The 19246-nt window shown below is 44.4% G+C and overlaps 1 protein-coding gene and 1 long non-coding RNA gene across 3 annotated transcripts in view; one reads left to right on the plus strand and one right to left on the minus strand.

Annotated features, from left to right (window-relative positions):
- The window catches only part of LOC132461367 (copine-5-like), a 111430-nt gene extending 107855 nt beyond the window's left edge, over positions 1 to 3575 (minus strand). The window contains exon 1 of one of the 2 annotated variants that reach the window (XM_060056456.1): positions 2790 to 3575. In XM_060056456.1, coding sequence (XP_059912439.1) covers positions 2790 to 2908 — 119 coding nt within the window. In that variant the 5' untranslated portion in view covers positions 2909 to 3575. The remainder of the gene's footprint in view (positions 1 to 2789) is intronic. The other variant, XM_060056464.1, reaches the window with a different exon arrangement.
- LOC132461409 (uncharacterized) overlaps positions 1 to 18467 on the plus strand; it is a 101484-nt gene extending 83017 nt beyond the window's left edge. Inside the window, exon 2 of the long non-coding RNA XR_009526614.1 lies at positions 18265 to 18467. This is a non-coding gene — a long non-coding RNA (uncharacterized LOC132461409). The remainder of the gene's footprint in view (positions 1 to 18264) is intronic.
- Positions 18468 to 19246: the final 779 nt, after the last annotated feature.

Genomic DNA, 19246 nt, shown 5'->3' on the forward strand with positions numbered 1-19246 from the left:
AAACCACTACGCCCATTACCTCCATTAGCAGGTCGGATATAAACTTGACAATGGGCGGGCCACTCTCGCTGTTCTCTTGGATGTTTAAGATAAGGTTTGCTCTGTGAGAGCGGTGTTCCAAGTCATCCATATATGCTCGTGTTTTATTTTTCCTTCCGCTGTGAATAGCGCACTGAAGTTATCCCCAGCCAGAACTTTGGTTGCGCTTAGCCGTGCTTTAAAGCTTCATTGAAAGTCTCTGTAAATGCATTCACGGAGGACTGGATCAGGGCAATCAACTCTTGAATTAAAGCAGAGATGTCCTATTTGAGCGAAGACCGTTGGTTCGATACCTCGGCTACAAGCTGGCTCACTGAAACACCAACCACAAACAAACCAACTTCAGCAAGCCGTAGGTAAAGAAACAAAATATATTTCTCTGTGGGGATTCTTTCCATAATATAATCTGAGTTTGTCAGTGGCAAAAAAAAGCTATTTTAGAGGATGTACGTTGACAGGGCACTATTGTCCCAAAGGATCACATCACAGCACGTTTTTGGATTTACAGTGTTCTTGCTCAACACTGGTCCAATTTAAGAAAAATTTGCTCGCCATTCACACCAGTTATTCACAATAGTCTAAAATAATAATTTTTTTCAAAAGATGAAACTTATTCATGAAATGAGTACAATATGCATTTTAGGCTAATATGAGTAAATTTGTATTAGTTGTGAGAGTAGAGCAAGTTCAGGCCGTAGCTTTGTGCGTTGCTACTCCCTATGTGCTGCTGAAAACAACAATTGCTTCGTTATTGATCATTTTGTTTCATATCATAGGGAATTGCGGACAACCATAATTTCAAGCAGGGTTTTATTCAGAGAATTTGCCATTGTTGACAACCTATTCAACATACACGTGAGGGCATCTTATTATTGGTAATGCATTTGGATTAAAGAACCAAACAACAAAATTCATAATCAATGTTTGACTTTATAGCATAATAGGCTCTTTTTTTAACGGCAGACTGAAGAGCCATTTGCATGTGAACATAAATAACGAATAAGCAGGATAAAGGCCGATCTATATTAATTTCTCATTAATAAATAGATTTGAATACAATGTGCATGTAGACTAATATAAATAGAATAGTCTATCTCACAAGGACAGCAAAAAACAACAAGATCATTTGAAAAAGACCAACTTCAATGAAATCATTAGGGTGGCATAGAAGAAACGGCTGTTAGAAATCATGAAATGAAGAAACACATTTGAACTAACCCGGCAACCCAACACTGCTTTATATAAACACTGAGGCTGACCCACAGCTGCCTGAATGGGCTGTTGTACTTCGGTCAAATAGGCCAATTACTACCTCTGCACCTTATGTGTGTGTGTCTGTATAGTCATGTGTTTCTCACAGTGGTTATTCTATGAGAAATCCTTTCATCCAACGTGTCTAATTGCACCGAACCAACGAGTGGAGAAGATTCCTTCTTACGCTGCCAAATTCCTCAACAAGCATGTCATCTTTGACCAGGAGAGGACACTGTCACCACAGCCACTCATACAAATAGCCGGTCTCATTCAGTAAATAACAACAAGATGCCCCCTCACTTGTTCAGCTATGTTCTGGTGAGCAGAGAGATGGGAGCCTCTCTGATCTCCAGGGGAGGACACATCAATAATGCACACACAGCGGAGCTACCGCCTGGCCTCGCAGCCCAAAACACCACATCAAACACCGTAGGGTTCAAGAATTGTGTGTGTGTGTGTGTGTGTGTGTGTGTGTGTGTGTGTGTGTGTGTGTGTGTGTGTGTGTGTGTGTGTGTGTGTGTGTGTGTGTGTGTGTGTTATAGACAAATGCAACCAGTGTGTGTTTTGGGGAGAGGAATGGCAAGTGATCGACATCTTTGCACAAGTGATAATAAGATAGGTATACATTTAAATACACACACACAAAGGTTTTCAGTTTCAGAGTTTTTAGTGTTTTCTTTGTTTTTCTCACGGACCATCTATTTTTAAAGGAGCATCCTTCTACTGATGGGTGATGCCTCGGAGAATGAGGTCAGCTATCCAAGCAGTGTGATGCAAACTGTTAAATGTTTAACGTGAAGAGCTGAGGAAGAAGGAACGAGTGGGGCACGTTCGCGTTCTTTTCTGTGCTCTACTTTTGTTTGAAACAGCATTACAACAGCATTGAGGACAGCAGACCTATGTCCACTATGTCTAATACAATTTCCAATATCAGCCAGCCAGCCTGTATTCAACTCTTTAATAGTCCCAGATGCTGAACTAATCTCAAACATGTCAAACATATGTCACACAAATCAATACAAAAATGAGATATGTAGGCAGATCTCCATTAATTTGATTGTTTTTAAATGTATAAATATAGCTAACATATCGAATCTCTTTTTCTTCTTTAAACGATTCCAACCGTATTTACATATAGATAAATATAAAGAACATTTAAGATCTCTGAGTGAAGGAATGTGGGCCACATATCTTGGGAAAATGAACCACACAAACACAAACAAAAAATACAAAAAAAACAACAACATGAAGAACTTGAACACATAAAAAACATGAAGAACTTCACAAACGTCAGTGCTTCAGTGTTAATTTGAGAGGCCATAGTCTATTCACCATGACACTGTTTATTTTAATTCTTAAAACCATCAGAATTAAAAAACAGCAACTACAAAAGACAACCTTAAGCACAAGGTGCTGATACAACTTTTCTGTTCAATCATTTCCATTTCTTCTATTTTTACTTTATATTCTCGTTGGATTTATGATCTGAGGCTCACCTGCACGAGACCGTTATTTCCACCTTTGTGGCCGGGATGTTTCCCGTGATTGGATCGAACTCGTACACCGAGGACATGTCCTCCGGTTTGTCCATCCCGTCCCCGTCCGTCAGCTCCATGGGGCGCGCGTGTGTCCGCGGCGACGGTGGCGCGTGCGGCGGCTGCGGCTCGGGGCTGATCCGCGCGTCACTAAGCCTGGCCCCGATTAGCCGCGCGGGGTCCACCGGGCGGTCTCCGGTCCGACCGGGGAACCCGGCCACTTTACAAATCGTGTACAGGGTAAGGAGAGAACAAGTAAAGAGGAAAAGAACACTGGATGCACTGGAGGCACTTGTCCGGAAATAAACCAAATCACAGGCAGAAGACGCGCGTGTAGTGTGAGAGGACTGATGCGTTCCTCCTGACTGCTGCACCCTAATGCGCGTCAAGTCAACTCCTCTCTGCGCCTCCGCTCAACTGAGTGTGTGTCTCCGTGTGTGTGAGCGCGTCCAAGCGAATGGAGGGAAGGAAAAAAAGCCAGCCCCCCGCCTTCCTCCTCTCCTCCTCCTCCCATTCTAAACCCAGTTCTCTACTACCATTCACGGCTCAACGCAATAAGTTTTTTTCCTCTCGCCTCTCGTCTGTGTATCGTCGTGGATCGGGGGTCGACCGAGAGCTGGTTCTCATGTTCTTCCATCGGTATGTCAGAGGCGGGTGGCTTCAGCACCGACCAGCGGACAGCTCCCACGGTGGGAGAATGGGGGAGAAAACGCTGCAATGTAGCCTACCATACGCTTATCCGAGCCCAAACGGAAAGATTCTGCATGAAGTTTTTATTTTACGGTTATCCTATTAGTTACGGCTACGTAACCGAGTGTAAATCAATGCAAATTCTAGGCCGCCGGATTATCACTATAAAGTGGCTCGTTTATTATCCCACCATTAATTTTCCTACTAGAAATCCCATTTGAATGCATACAAAAATGCAGAGTAATGGTTTTTCACTCATTGAAGTGGCTTTGATCATGTAAATGTTATTTCCCATGCAAATAAAGCTCTTTTAAATGTATTCATGATCTCTCTCTCTCTCTCTCTCTCTCTCTCTCTCTCTCTCTCTCTCTCTCTCTCTCTCTCTCTCTCTCTCTCTCTCTCTCTCTCTCTCTCTCTCTCTCTCTCTCTCTCTCTCTCTCTCATCACCGTGCCCCTCAGAGCCTCCATGCATCCGCAGAACACACAGGCGCCACCCTTCCCTGTAGCCACAGTGGTTCATGCTAGTGAGCTTGTTATGTAGTTAGCGTGGGTGAGCGTCATGCAGATGCTTCAGAGTAGGTTGGAGGGGGGGGGGGGGGGGGAACTTGACCGCCCCTAGAGAGTGTATTCTGTGGACTCCAGAAGTGAAGATTCTTAGAGGGGAATGTGAGCATCAGTGAGAAGAAGCCACTATTACAGCAGATCTTCTGTTACTCCATTTTTGTTCCGATGTTTGTCGCATCACACAAGTAAGGAAAAATACATCCTCCAGCTGCGCTTTACGAGCCAAGAATAGCTTGAAGAAATGTACAAGCGAGACCATGCTGAAACCAGGATGCCAATGTGAATATGCAGGCACACTGACGCATCTTGTTGAGTAAATCTGGCTACTAATGCAAAAAAACGTTGTATGAGAATCTGCATGAGAGTTAAAACATAGATTCAGAGCACTCATGTTGGATCTAACATGTAATATCCCTCTTGGTCCATTGTCTGACCAATTTTGCTCATGAAATTGTGTCACATTTTAAGATATGGAGGGTAGGATTTGTAGGATTTTAACTGTGCTGGTTTTAAACCCCACTATCTCGCACCTGCAATGTCAACAAGTAATACACATCCGGTGTTACCAGATGTGACTTCGGACCATATAAAGCTAAACACGAGAGGCCAGCTGACTTGATTAGTGATCAATAGCCCCAGAATGTTCAATTAAAGTGCTATTTTAACCCTGTTTATAACCAAGCTGCGGGTGGTCAAGGCATTCTTTCTAGCTGACATTAATAACACTGTGGGGACACCAAATGTCCGTTTTTTCCTGTGCTTCCTGCCAATTCCTCAGCCTCTAATTACTGTGTTTACCATTGCATGCGTCATGCTGACCAGAAATACTGCCTTTCTGGAAGCAATTACGCCCCAAAAAACAGAAGACTTGTCAGCCGAATGAAGACAGGGAGATTAGGAGAAGAAAAATTTTGTGCTCCGTTTTAAGATAACTCTAATCATTCGTACAGCGCAGTCTGACGACCAACACGTTTTTCTACAATGGTTTGGCAATTAAATTGTTAAACAATCAAGTAGTAATTCGCCCTTTCTACATGAAAATGCATCTAGATCTCTTTTCTTTCCACCTCTTAAGAATGGACGGAATCAGGTACAGACCGAGAATGGATTTTAATAAATTCCAAGACATCTCAAAAACTGGAATAAGGGCATTTCATAATAGTTTTACTTTTGCCAGTTCTACTAACTCCAATATTATGAACACCAATCACTATACCAGTGACCCCAGTAGTACCACTAAGAGGGCAGAGGATCCACTAAAGGAAAGCTTGATCTCTAATTGGAACTGGGTTGAGGGGAAATCCTACTGCTGGGTCAGTCAAAGCTATTAAATGAGGGTGTTTTGTCGTGAGTTGTTAACCGGCGAAAACTGGAGCCATACTGTTGGCCCAGTGGTATCAAAGCAGCAGCTGAAGGCCGATGATACAAGCAGGGGTTTGTGTAAAGCTCCTGCTCAAAGGACCATGTGTTCTCCCTCTGGGACGTAATTCCGCTCCACGCTCTAATCCAGAGCCAGGACACCTGAAGAGAACCCCATAAAAGAGAATCCCCCACACAGGAGCAGCACACATACAGCATATGTACAGATGTTCAGATGCAGGGGCGGCTCTCTGGTAGGTTGATTGGAAATGTTTAGTGGTCGAATGCCAACTCTCAGGTACGATTTTAAGCTTAGTGATTCATTTCACAGAGGCATCATCTTATACAGTTGGTGCTTCTAACACTAATTATGGGTATTCTCCTTTTATGGAGCAGGGCAAAGGTAGCAGACTCAGTCCACTCATAGACATATACCTCATTGACTGCTGGACCTGTTGATGCGACGTGTCAATGTCGCCACCTTATTTGAGAGGCCAAAACAGACCTGTAAAGAAATACAGGTAAATATGGGGATCCAGGGTATTTCAGGATAGAGAAAAATAACACTGACAGAAAAATTTCTCAATCTATCTAAATTATTTGTCTTTATATACATTGTGGCAACCCGCCACGTTGAGCGCACCAACTCCTCCCAATCCGGACACAATTGCGTTGCGCAAAAGCCAAAAAAAGGCATGTTTATTTCCGAACATAAAAGTCTCTCCAAAATACAAATAACATAAACCTTGGGAGGAATCAACGGTCCCCTCCTTCGTGGGTGGAATCCCGTCACCCACGAGGACCGGTCTCTCCGTGCTGGAGCTCCAGGGCTGGGTGAGCCCCGAATGAGTGGAGAAGCGGGCTATTTAAGCCCTGCTTCTCCACTTGTTCCTCAGGTGCTCTGAATATCCCTAATTGGCCCAGGCCGGGTTGCCACAACATGTTTAATCATTTTTCATGAATTGGAAAAAAAAAGACTCAGTTAAATTAAACGTCATAGTGCTCAATCCAAAAACACCTCAGCTCTTTACCTGAATTTGTTTCCAGGCCAATCTTTGCCTCCGCTATATGGCTGCAACGTTAAAGTATCAAGTACATTTTTGATCCAAAGGTCAATGCAGCGTCCATGTATATATGTATATGAGTCCAAGACACCTTCCCTTGACATAAAAGCATAGACAGATATACACATTGATACTGCTTTTTAACTGAGTTTCTTAGAGAGGTTGATGAAAGGTGACGAAGGCGACGTTGACGCAGAAACGGGTGAAAGCTGCAGGGTCTATGTTAATAAACATAAAAGTAGCAGACCCGTAATTAGCGCTATGAGCGACACCTGTTTGTCCAACAATGACACTGGTAAAATTGCATCACAGAATCTGTTACCATGACAAACAGTTACCCACCAGCTTAACCTTACCCAACAGTAGGATTGTGACATTCCTCCCCCCATAAACAAAACAAAAACACAACAATTATTATTATTTAATTTTTTCTAATCTTAAATTTCATTTTCATACTTTCATCAAAATAACTTCTAACCCAAATTAGAACTCAACCATTCCGTTGAATATACAAGGATCTTGTAAATAACAAGAGAACCCCCTGCCAAATTTGTTAGACAACTTCAGAGTCGTAAACAAGGTCTCACACTCTAGAGAGAGCATCAGCAATGACGTTGTCCTTTCCAGCTATATGCTTCACCACCAGTTTGTAAGGCTGTAATACGAGACCCCAGCGAAAAATCCTGGCGTTACCACTACGGAACCTGGCTAAGAAACGTTGGGGATTATTTTAGGGTCGCATTTAGATTTAAATATAATATCGTAGATGACGACCTATAGTGGCCGTGGAGGTGACATGCGTAAATCACACGTGTTTGATTTGTAAACACACCGGACGGCACTTGCCTGATTACGGCACGTAATCAGGCATCCCCTTTTGTGACAACGTTAACCCGTCTGAAGTCAACACGAAACCTATCCGCTCTGCCCTCTTGAGCAACTAGAATGACTTGGGAACTCCAGGCACTGTCTGAGGGCTCAATAACCCCTGATGCGCATCATATAGTCTATCTCCTCCTGTACCACCAACTTCTAACATGGAGGTAATTGAGCTCTGGGCTCTGTAATTACATCACGCAGCTTTTCCTATCACTGCTATGTTGACGACATTCAGCTTTTTCTGATAAAGCCGTGATTGCAACACGCATATCGGAATGTCTGGCGGACGTCAGCACCTGGACAACTGCCCATCACCTGAGGCTTAACCTCAACAAAACCGAGCTCCTCCTAATCCCAGGGAAAGATTGCCCACTCATGGACTTACTGGTCACCGTCGAGAACATCACTGTATCTCCCTCTCCAACTGCCAGAAACATCGGTGTGGTATTGGACAATCAGTTATGATGCACTGCAAACATCACTGCGGTCGCCCGATCCTGCAGATTTGCACTTTACAACATTCGCAGAATCCGGCCCTTCCTCACAAGGGAAGCAGCTCAGCTTCTAGTCCAATCACTGGTCATCTCCCGCCTCGACTACTGCAACTCACTCCTGGCAGGACTTCCTGCCTCTGCGATTAAACCTTTGCAGCGCATCAAGAATGCAGCAGCGCGCCTCGTGTTCAACCTACCGAAGTTCTCCCATGTGACCCCCCTTTTCCGGGACCTCCACTGGCTCCATGTAGTAGCTCACATCAAATTTAAGACGATGGTACTGGCATACAAGGCAGTCGATGGAACTGCCCCTGCCTACCCCCAAGCATTGGTAAAGCCACACACCCCAGCTCGATCCCTCTGCTCAACTACCTGAGCTGGACGTCTGGTACCGCCATCGCTAAGAGCTAGCAAAGGTCGATCAGCAAAGTCACAACTTTTATCGGTTTTGGGACCTCAGTGGTGGAACGCGCTCCCTACCGTTCTCAGGACCGCAGAGTCGCTCACTATCTTCCGAACTCAAGACTCAAGACTCACCTGTTCAGAGTCCACCTCGACTCTGCATAGCCACCCTCCCCCTTCTGCTCACCATTGTACATTGTATTGTATTGTATATCAGATCATACGCCTGAAGGAACAGTGACAACCTAATCAGCCTCTGATTAGGGCACCGCAGAGTATGCCAAAAAGGTTAGTGGGTTGTGGTCCGTATAGACCACCACTGGTGCCACCCCAGACCCCACATAAACTGCAAATTGTTGTAGCCCCCTTCTCCCTCACCATACCGACCAACTCATCACCATACCGACCAACTCATCACCATACCGACCAACTCATCACCATACCGACCAACTCATCACCATACCGACCAACTCATCACCATACCGACCAACTCTTCACCATACCGTCCAACTCTTCACCATACCGACCAACTCATCCCCACACCGACCAACTCATCCCCATACCGACCAACTACCAGACTTCGCAGGGGCAGTGGTCCTTCACCATCAATAATTAGGTATTCAAACGGCTGATTAATAGCCGGAATCGGGAGCAATGGAGCTGGTTTAGGCTTTCGAGTTAACTGACAAGTGCTACAGTTCCGGAGAATCATACAGACATCCTTCTTCATACGTGGCCAGAAGAAATGCCGTAAAATCCTGTCTCTCTTCCGAACACCCAATTGCCCGGAACCATCATGAGCAAGTGTTAACACCTGACCCCGGAACTACCAGCTGAAAAATGGGCTCCCCCACAAAATCTTCCCCATGGGGCACCCATTTCCGTGTCAAGATACCCTCCTGAAGGCAGTAGCCACTGGCAACGTTTCCCACCTTACTGTCCGACCACACCGACCCAAATAGCCCCTCCAAAGCTGGGTCTGCTCCCTGTTCCCGTCGCAGCTCACTGTGAGACACAGACAAAGGAAAAACGGGTAAACATGGTAACGTGATGTCAACCTCTCCATCTCCCTTCACCCTTGTCCGACTCATCACCCGTGTGACTGCACATGCTGGAAAAACGCACAGCACTTTCATCAGGCTGACTCAAGCCTGCAGGAGAGAGTGTAACTAGGGGAGGTGGTACCACACTCGCCCAGACGCGACTGCCCGCTAAGTCGTTGCCCAAAATGATATCCACGCCGTGCACTGGCAACACCGGCCTCACCCCAATAGCCACATCCCCCTGCACCAAGCCACACATATGGACTGCCACACATACATCCTATGCACTGGGACAAGCAATACACTCATTCCCACTTTTCAGCAGCCCAGACGCATGCGAGAGCCTCTTTTTCAACTATCGAGTACTTTCTTTCAGCATCTGATAAACTGCGAGAGGCGAAAGCGATTGTGTATTCCTCTCCGGCCTCATTCACCTGTGTCAAAACAGCTCCAAGTCCGTAATCAGAAGCGTCAGTTGAGGCCACTGTTGGTTTGTTTGGGTCAAACAGTTTCAGTGCTGGGCTATTGACCACCATGTTTTTTTTACTTGATCAAAGCTCTCTTGTGTTTCATCATTCCACTTGAATGTCGTATTCTTCCGCAACAGATCTCTCATTGACTCGACCAGGCTGGCGTAGTTAGGTATGAATTTGCTATACCATACACTTAAGCCCAGGAATGAACGCAGGGTGGCTGCATCAGTAGGAACAGGCACATTCAGGATTGCAGTCACATGGCCATCGCTTGGCTGTAAGCCTTCAGGTGAGAGTCTGTGGCCCAGGAATGTCAGTGTAGTCTGACTGAAGAGGCATTGTTCCTTGTTGAGCTGCAGACCTGCTTCCTGGATACGCTTCATTACAGCTTTCAGGTTAGTGTCATGTTCTTCCTGTGAGGGCCCATAGATTATGACATCATCTAGGTAACACTTCACCCCCTTTAACCAACTGAGTATTTTTGTCTTCATTTTCTGGAATGCTGCAGGGGCTGAACTTAGTCCATAAGGAACTCTGCGGTATCTCTACAATCCTTCATGTGTAATGAAAGCAGTCAGACCTCTGCTCTCCTCATGCAGTTCCAGTTGATGGTAGGCACTTTTCAGATAGGTAGAGTACATCTTTGACCCACAAAGCTAGTACATCCTCGATCAGTGGTAATGGGTGGCTGTCGGGGACCGCTGCCTTGTTAGGTTCTCTCATATCCACACACATGCAGATTTTTCCGTTCTTCCTCCTAGTGACTACAATAGGAGAAACCCATTCAGATGAATCAACTCCCTCTATGATTCCCTGCTTTTCCAGTTCATTCAGCTCTGCAGTGACGGTATCATATACAGAAAGCGGCAGGCGTCTGAGTTTTTGTTGCACTGGTTTAACATCTGTGTGTATCTGCACTTTATGCACAAAGCCTTTGGCATGTCCAATGTCCAAAGAGGTTGTAGTTTCAGGGGGCCTAGGTGACTGTGAAAGCATGGCACAGTCCACTGTTGGTTCCACCAACTGTCCTCCTTTAATCTCTATGTTGAGGTCTTTACATAGATCCAGCCCAATGAGAGGTGTACCAGACTTCACAATGTTGGAAAATCCAGTTGCAGTCCTCTGTTGGTCCCTGTCGCTTTAAGACGTCAAAATACTTTTAGGTTCTGTCTTGAGTATGTCAACAGTTTTACTGTAGGTTGGCTTAATTTACTTGTGCTGAAGTTTTCTCTGTACAGTTTTTCAGGTAGTATTGAAACACCAGATCCTGTGTCAACTAACATGTCACTTGTATATGTAATTGTAGATGATGTAGCCAGAGTGAAAGTTCCAAATAGTTTTACTTGCACATCAGTCTTCTTGCCAACATTGAGGACAGTCACTTCAGGCAAACTCACTTCATTGACTGACTCTGGAATAGTGGCCTATCTTCCAACATGTTTTGCATTTACCTGCTTTAGCTGGGCATGACTGGTCGTTAGCAAGGTGATCAGCAGAGCCACATCTGTAGCATTGTTGACTGGCATCATTCCGTTTTCCTCCTTTTTGCTTATACTTCACTTTGGGGTTTTCTGCCTTCTTATTTCCCTGTCTGTAGACTGCAGAGACTAGTTTCGTTCCACTCTCAGTGAACGTTTTTGCGTCAGCAACGGCGATTTCAATTCGTCTGGCTAGGGTAAGTGCCTTGTCAAGAGTTAGCTCAGGTTCTAACAACAGTCTTTCATGTATACGAGGCAAACACGTTTTCTCCACTATCTGATCACGTAGCATTTCATTTTCCATTGCACTGAAATTGCACGTTTACACGCAGCGCTGCCACATAATGATCCATTGTCTCACCCATAGCTTGAGCGTGCTGCCGAAACCGGTACCACTCCACAACCACGTTGACTTTTTGTTGACAATCACCATTCTCTGCAAGTCCAGTCTATGCTTGTAGTAAAACTGAGTGATTGCCTGCACAATATCTTGCACAGTGCATCCTGTCAGCTGGATGATGCCGCCAAACAGTTTTATAGTTTACGTCATTTTCCTCCCTGTATTTAATATATAGGACTAGCATTTTGTGCACTGTTATTTCTGTGCTCTCATCTTCTATCAGGGTATACCAGGGTGCATTTTTAATATTGCAGATCGTCTCATTCTGCACTCTCTCATTGATTGAGTTCACAAATTCAAAATTCAGGCATAATTTGTTTCGCCATCCTTCTGGTATACTCACATACTTTGCCATGTGATCGTGGATTTGTTGAACCGACAGCATTGATGCATTCATTTTGATGGTGAGTAGAATATTGTCAATGAGAATTTTAACTTGCTCCGGGTTGGATTTATTTTTGTGTGACAGCTCGTTCCTCTTCTCTCGATCTTTTGTGCTTTTTTGCTGCAATAATGTACCGATCCCCATTCCCATCTTGCGTCTTCGTACAATTCCAACAGCATTCAAATGACTTTTCTGCTGAATGTGACGCTTGAGGTAGTCCAACTTCCATTCAGTCCACATTTTTCCCTCCGAAAACTCGCTCGTTAATTTGGCTTCGCAGCATGTTTTGCAGAGCAGCCGTTTCTCATTCGAAAAAGAAAAAATCTCATCCAGTTTCACCTCTTTTTCTTCTGTTCGCACATACTCCGACAGCCATTCCATCTTAAAAGGACCGCATTTATTTTTGACTTTGGGTTGGTGAATGGATGTGGTGGATGTGCCACTACCCGTTCGTTTCGCCATAGTAAGGGGTAAGCTAGTATATTTACGCCGCCGCACCGTTAGCTATACGCTAACCTGCTAAACAGAGGCACTTACGCATAAAGCGCTGTTAATGACATTGATTTGCTGCGTTAGTAAATACGTGTGAGCCGCACCATGTCATTGGCTGGACACAGTGTTAGTCATTGTTTTACTGTCACCTGTCACTCACTGAGTTGCATTGCAAAATGGTACAGAATAAATTGTTATGCGTTTATTTTATTTCCAGTTCAGTTGGTTTTATTTTATGCGCTGCATAGATTTGCTATGCGCGGACAACGCGGGAGCGGTGCGCCATTGTGCAGGGCGCAGCTTAGAGGGGACACTGCTCCAGACCCAACCTACTACAGTCTGGAGAAGTTACCGCCCTCTGCACTTTACCAGTCATTACACTCTGTACAAGGAGAGGCCATTTTTCCTCTGGCCACTCACTCTCTTTGGCCACTTTCTCAAACATTTAAAAAAAGATATCCAATGTGTCTTCCTCAAAGACAGGCATGAATCTATGGGTCCTACCTAAATCAAAACCTTAGCCCCTGTTTTCAGCACGCCTACCAGCATTGACGGCAAATTTTTCTACCTCCCACCTAGCCAACTTCTCAGAGTGTGCATAAGCTGCTTCTCTTTCCTCTTTCTCACTCTGAAGGGTAGCTAACCGCTCCACTTTCTAAGTCTGGAGTGTAGCTTGCTCTTGTTGTTTCCATCCACAACTCTTCCAGCCTTAACTCCCTAGTCAAGTATCGCATTATTGCTGGTTTCCTGATATCTTTAGCCAAATCAATATCCTCAAATCCACCCATGGAGATGAGCTGCTCTTTCGTCAGTCTCCTGAACTGGTCACGCGTCAGACCCATGCACCCTTCAGAGAGTTCCAACTGTGTGGACGCCATACTGTTCAGCATCTACATAAATGACCTGCCATCAGTGTGCACTGGATGTGAGATTCAGATGTATGCTGATGATACAGTCATATATGTTCATGCAAAAACTAAAGCCCAAGCTGCTGCCAAGCTCAGCGACACAATGGTACATGTACGTAAATGGCTTACTTGCACACAGCTGAATCTCAATGTTAAGAAGACAGTCTGTATGTTTTTTAGCAAAAGCAAAACTGTATCTCGCTGTGAACCCAATGTCTGTGTGTCTGGGGAGGTCATTCAAACAGTTACAGTTTAAATATCTAGGCATTATTCTTGACTCTACTCTATCATTTAAACATCAAGTGAGAAAGGTAGTGCAAATAACCAAATATAACCTGGCGAACTTTAGGTATATAAGGACTGTTTGACAACACCTGTAGCAAAGCTATACATGAATACTATGATAATCCCTCACCTAACATATTGTATGACAAGCTGGAACCAGGTATGTAGCACAACATTAAGGCCTATTTTATCACTTCACAAACAAGCACCTAAAGTCTTGGACAAAAAACACAAACTTTACCACCGCTGTAGCATTCTTAACAAATATAACTTACTCAGTTGGGAAAATATTTTAAAACAGTGATGCATGCCTAATCTTTAAGATCATTAATGGGAAGGCTCCTCCACCACTCTACACTTTTATACAGCGGAAGTCATCTAGCAGCAGATCCACAAGGTCTGCCTTAAGAGGGGACTGTGCAGTCCCTCTTAGGTCAAGTTCCTTTGGCCAATTACGCTTTTCTGTGAGAGCCTCTAAACTATGGAACCAATTGCCAGTGGACATTAGAAACTCCACCTCACACCATACATTCACACATCATCTTAAAGGTTGGGTATGGGATTTGCGAAATGGCAGCAGATTTTGAAAATACACAACTCAAATGGTCCTACCCCCTCTCCTTCAACGCTGACTCTGACTCCACCCATTCCAAGTACATGGACGCGCAATCATGCACGAGCGAACACAGATGCGCGAGAGCGAGTCATTTGCTAGTTAGCTAGCTCCAGTAGCTACCGCAGGATAACAACAAACAGAAGCTTGCTCTGGGTCACGAGGTTTGAGTACGTGCACGAAGGGGTCGCGCGCGGGGGAGGGGGAGTGCAGTACGACCGTTTGATTGACGTACTTACTGTCCAATGCAACTCGGTGGCAATGGAAATCATTGGCTGGAGTTTTTCGAGCCCTGCCCGTTCCACAGATGATTGACTTGTTTAATTTTCATGTCAGTACTTCTAACTCAGTGGCTGTAAGTGGGTTATGATAAGGATTTCAAGTAATTTTGCAAAAATTGCCAAAAAAGCGAATTCCATACCCAACCTTTAAGGGCTGGCTTTTGACCATACAAAAATGTGAGCACCTCTCATAATACATTAATGTTTGTCTGCCTCTATACTTTAGCTGTCCTGTAGTTAGATGGATAGTTGGTTACTTTATTGATCAATTGCTGTGTGATTAATGTTAATTTTTTTAGCCACCATGTGCCTAGTATAACATATTGCCAAAGGACTACAGTTGAAAATTAGCCTGCTGGCTAACACTGGCACATTTACAGAAATGTTGATTAATGTGCACTGTCCTTTAAATAAATGAAATGAAATACTGACCACCTCAACACAACCAACAATAGTTTCATATGTAGCAACTCTACAAACAATGCCAACACATGATCTCTCCGATGCTACACCTAACTACATGTAGCCAACAACCACAATCCCTAAGCTAGTTTGCATGACAAATCACCGTGGTCCTAGCTTTCATTGTTTACCAAGCGCCCCAAACCGCTAACAGAGCTATCTCGGAACTGCCTTACCCCACTAGCTTCAATCCAAGCTGGCTAACCACAGTTTTTTACATACACAAGCATCTGTTTGCACAAGAACCTGATACAGAGTGGCTAATCCACTCTTAGCCATGTGCTCCTCAAATGCGGCACATAACTTTTAACGAGCTGAATACAACTCCGGTATCGCTTCTCTCGCAAACAGATTGACTAATACTCGCTAGCTAAATTCAAATCCCAGGCGAGCAACCCAAATAGGCCTATGTCACAACCCCACTGGTATGATCAAAATGGTTCTCTGTCTAGGCAGGGGTCATAAGTCACATAAGTGGTAGTAAACCACAGCTGGCAGGCGACTAGCTCCCGGCAACATGAGCAGTGACTCATCTGGGTTCCTGGCGAGATCTTGGCCCCGTTTCCCGATTACGATGGATCCACGGTCGTACGATCATTCTCACGAAGAATTTTGCGAACCTTCGTAAATTTCTTTCGAGCGTTTCCCGAAACTCTTCTTAACATGAACGCTTGTGCACTGCTCTAATGACGTTCGTAGGCTTGCAACTGTCCACTGACACGGTGCTGAAAGTGGCTATGTAGGAGGGGGAGACGCAGGAATGTCGCAGGACAATAGGGTTAAAAAGGGTTAAAATATCTCCCTATCAAGGTCAACAGCAGAGTACCCTACGGAAAGAATTGACTGCAATAATACGAATGCTAAAGATATTAAAGCACAATTGATTAGGCCTAGGCCGACATATGCTATATCAGTCCTAATCCTGAACGCACTGTGCGTAAAAATTTTTCACAGCATTTTCCCCCCTGAAATAATTCCATATCATTACAAAAATCTATAGCTTGTGTGACAACTACATTTATCTTAATGTGCTGATTTCTGAAACATGCTTTGCGCAGTAAAGAGAGCAGACTTTATCTGATTCTGCATAAGGTTTCATTGATTGGCGCACACTCTAGAATCTTTGGTGTAAACATTGAAAATACAACGTTCCATTCATTCATTATCATTCAAACGCAGAGGCTGGGCATTGACCACTGCTATTGCCGACCTGATTAGGAGAGCTTGGTCTAGATCCTGCACATATTGTTGAGCAGGATGATGTATATGCCTTTTTACACTTCAAAGCCGGCTTGGCACGCCCGGCGATTTTACCGTTTTATCGCAAGTTTATTGTGTAAAACCGAGGGGGTAAAATATCGGTGGTTAGCTCTTAGCACCCTACGTTTACCCCTGGAGCCCTCGTTAGCTACGAGTGTTTTCAAGACGTTCGTAACGCAACCATGGTTTCAGGAAACGGGGCCCTGGTCCTTCTCACTTGTTGAGGGATAGACCAAACGTTGGGGTAAATGGTAGCCTGTTTTGTTTGGCTACAATAGACAAACACTTGACAAACATACACGACAAAGGGGCGGTCACGTTCCCCCGTAATAATCCTTAATCCTGGTACTGTCCTTATATGAGGGCATATAGGCTTCACATAGTCTTACGGTTTCTGAGTGTAACCAAGTCGGGGCACCATGCTGTCTATTCAGGCACCATCTTGCTTCCATCTTGTATCCGTCAGGTGATCATAATCAAGGCTCACCTGCAGCTGGCCACTCCCACAGATACCATGACAACCAGTTACCCACCAGCTTGACCTTACCCAACAGTAGGATCGTGACTATGATGATTGTCAACTACATTATTAAATTATGTTCAGGAGAAGGCAACTATGGGAATTGAAGGAACAAATGCATGGATAAAAATGCGAGTTATATATATCCTTTTAATTGTGATTTATACACAGAATAGTTTAAATAACAAGTGTTGATCTGTCTGCAGCGATCAAGTCATAAAGCATGGGTAATATTTGACTAAACGTCCTCTTTCATGGATCAAAGGTCCAAAGGCGTTCACTTCCTGAAGGGGATCAGCTGATCTTTGAGCAGTCTTATTAAGAACTAAAGATCTGACTTTTTAGTTCAGCGATCTCTTGATCAAGATGGTGGAGCTGGCCTTCTACCCGGCCGTGGCGCTGATGTATTTCTTCGCAGTGATGCGGGCTTCAAAGGAAAACCTTGTGGAGCTGGACGACAGGGCCTCCCTCAACGTCTTCTGTCTGTTCGTGTTGTGCCAGCCGCTGTGTCTCGTCGTGGGTAGCTACACCGGCATGCTCATGTACCTCATCACCGCGCTGGTGTCCTACTACTTCCTGCCCTGGATTGCCACAGCGGCGGCGGAGGACAAGGACGCCAAAGACGGCAAACCGTCAAAAAAGAAGAAACGTGAGAAGATGAACTGAGGAGGAAAGAAGGAGGTGGAAGAAGCAGGTGCACAAAGAGCCTTTCTCAAGAGGAAGCTTCCAGAAGGAACCTAACTGGAATAAAGCGTGGCCTCAAGGATGTTGTTCTTCTTGTTCATCCTGGAGTGAAGGACATGATGTTGGACTTTGGACTTCAGACACATTATACCTTGGAATCATTCGTCAGATGTACAACCTTTGGCGGTGAAAAGCACGATACGCATAGGAACATGCTATTAGCGAGATGTAATCTATAGACCAACCCGTGTCAAAGCCTTTGATTTCCCATTGGTATTCAATTAATTCATGTATCCTGGTTAAGCCTGCTATATCTTGGTGTGTGTGTATGCAGGGTGTACCCCACAGAGAGAGAGAGAGAGAGAGAGAGAGAGAGAGAGAGAGAGAGAGAGAGAGAGAGAGAGAGAGAGAGAGAGAGAGAGAGAGAGAGAGAGAGAGAGAGAGAGAGAGAGAGAGAGATCAATAGGATTAGGCCGAGCTAGCTGATAACCAGCAACTTGTTTCGCTGGCCGTGCCCGGATGCTCTCAGTGTGAATTCCTAAGACCCCTCTGATGGGACTGAGCATAGTTTGAACATGTCTAATTACTTTTGGTTGTCTCTGTGTGTGTGTGTGTGTGTGTGTGTGTGTGTGTGTGTGTGTGTGTGTGTGTGTGTGTGTGTGTGTGTGTGTGTGTGTGTGTGTGTTGTGTGTGTGTAAAGGCATTATTTTCTCATAAACTCTTCCCTTTGTTTATCTATCTTGTCATTAATTGTTTTGCTTTTGCTGTTTCACAATAAGAGGTTTACTACTTACAGAATGTGCATAACTAAATTGTGGTTAGGGTTAGGGCTAGGGTGAGGCTACTTCCTTGTTTACTCTCTCTGCTGCAGCTTATTTAATAAAAAATGAAAAGAAAAATGAACACCTTTTGTCTCAACCACACAGCTCTAGATACACATCATGCATGTTTTTAAGGGAAAAATACATTGTGTCTCCATTGGTTTAGCAGACTATATGCAACATTATTTGAAGCACAGTATTCATGCAGTATTTTATCCATCATGTCAGCTAGTGCTGTCAGATTTACATACAATTGGGGCAGGCTACTAGCTGAACAAGGAGAATAAAGGGGTCCCCTAATTATGAGAGCAATTATCCAACACAGGATTTTTCTCACCAATAACACACCTGGGTACAAATTGCACTATGCAAAAGTAAGCCTCTTGAATTTTAGCTTTAACTACTTTATGGCAAATAAATAAATAAATATATATATATACATTGGTATTTCCTATGCTGACACATTTGAGACTGCATAAGCCTATCTGTTACGGTTTGCGTGTATGTTCTGGATATGTGTGCGTATGCATGTGAGTGTATATGCTATGAGTGACGCCACCAAATGGTGTTTGGTTTCCTCGCCGGCTTTAATGGCAGTCATACATCAACGTCCGAGTGTCTGCTACCACGGTAGGGAGAAACACAGGCCCAAGGAACAGTTAATGATTACAGTTTGCAAAACGGGAAATAGAGATATGCATCAAGAGTCCTGAGAAGCCCAGAGGAAAGAAGAATGTAGCACTTCCGTTTCCCTCCCTTTTTCCCGGACTAGCATTTAAATGGCCTTATAGTGCAGACAGAGGGAACACTATTAAGAGACGGAAGAAGAACTGTGACATTTGCACATGGCCAGGCAAACAG

The sequence above is a fragment of the Gadus macrocephalus genome, chromosome 1 (assembly GCF_031168955.1).
Source record: "Gadus macrocephalus chromosome 1, ASM3116895v1".
NCBI lineage: Eukaryota > Metazoa > Chordata > Actinopteri > Gadiformes > Gadidae > Gadus > Gadus macrocephalus.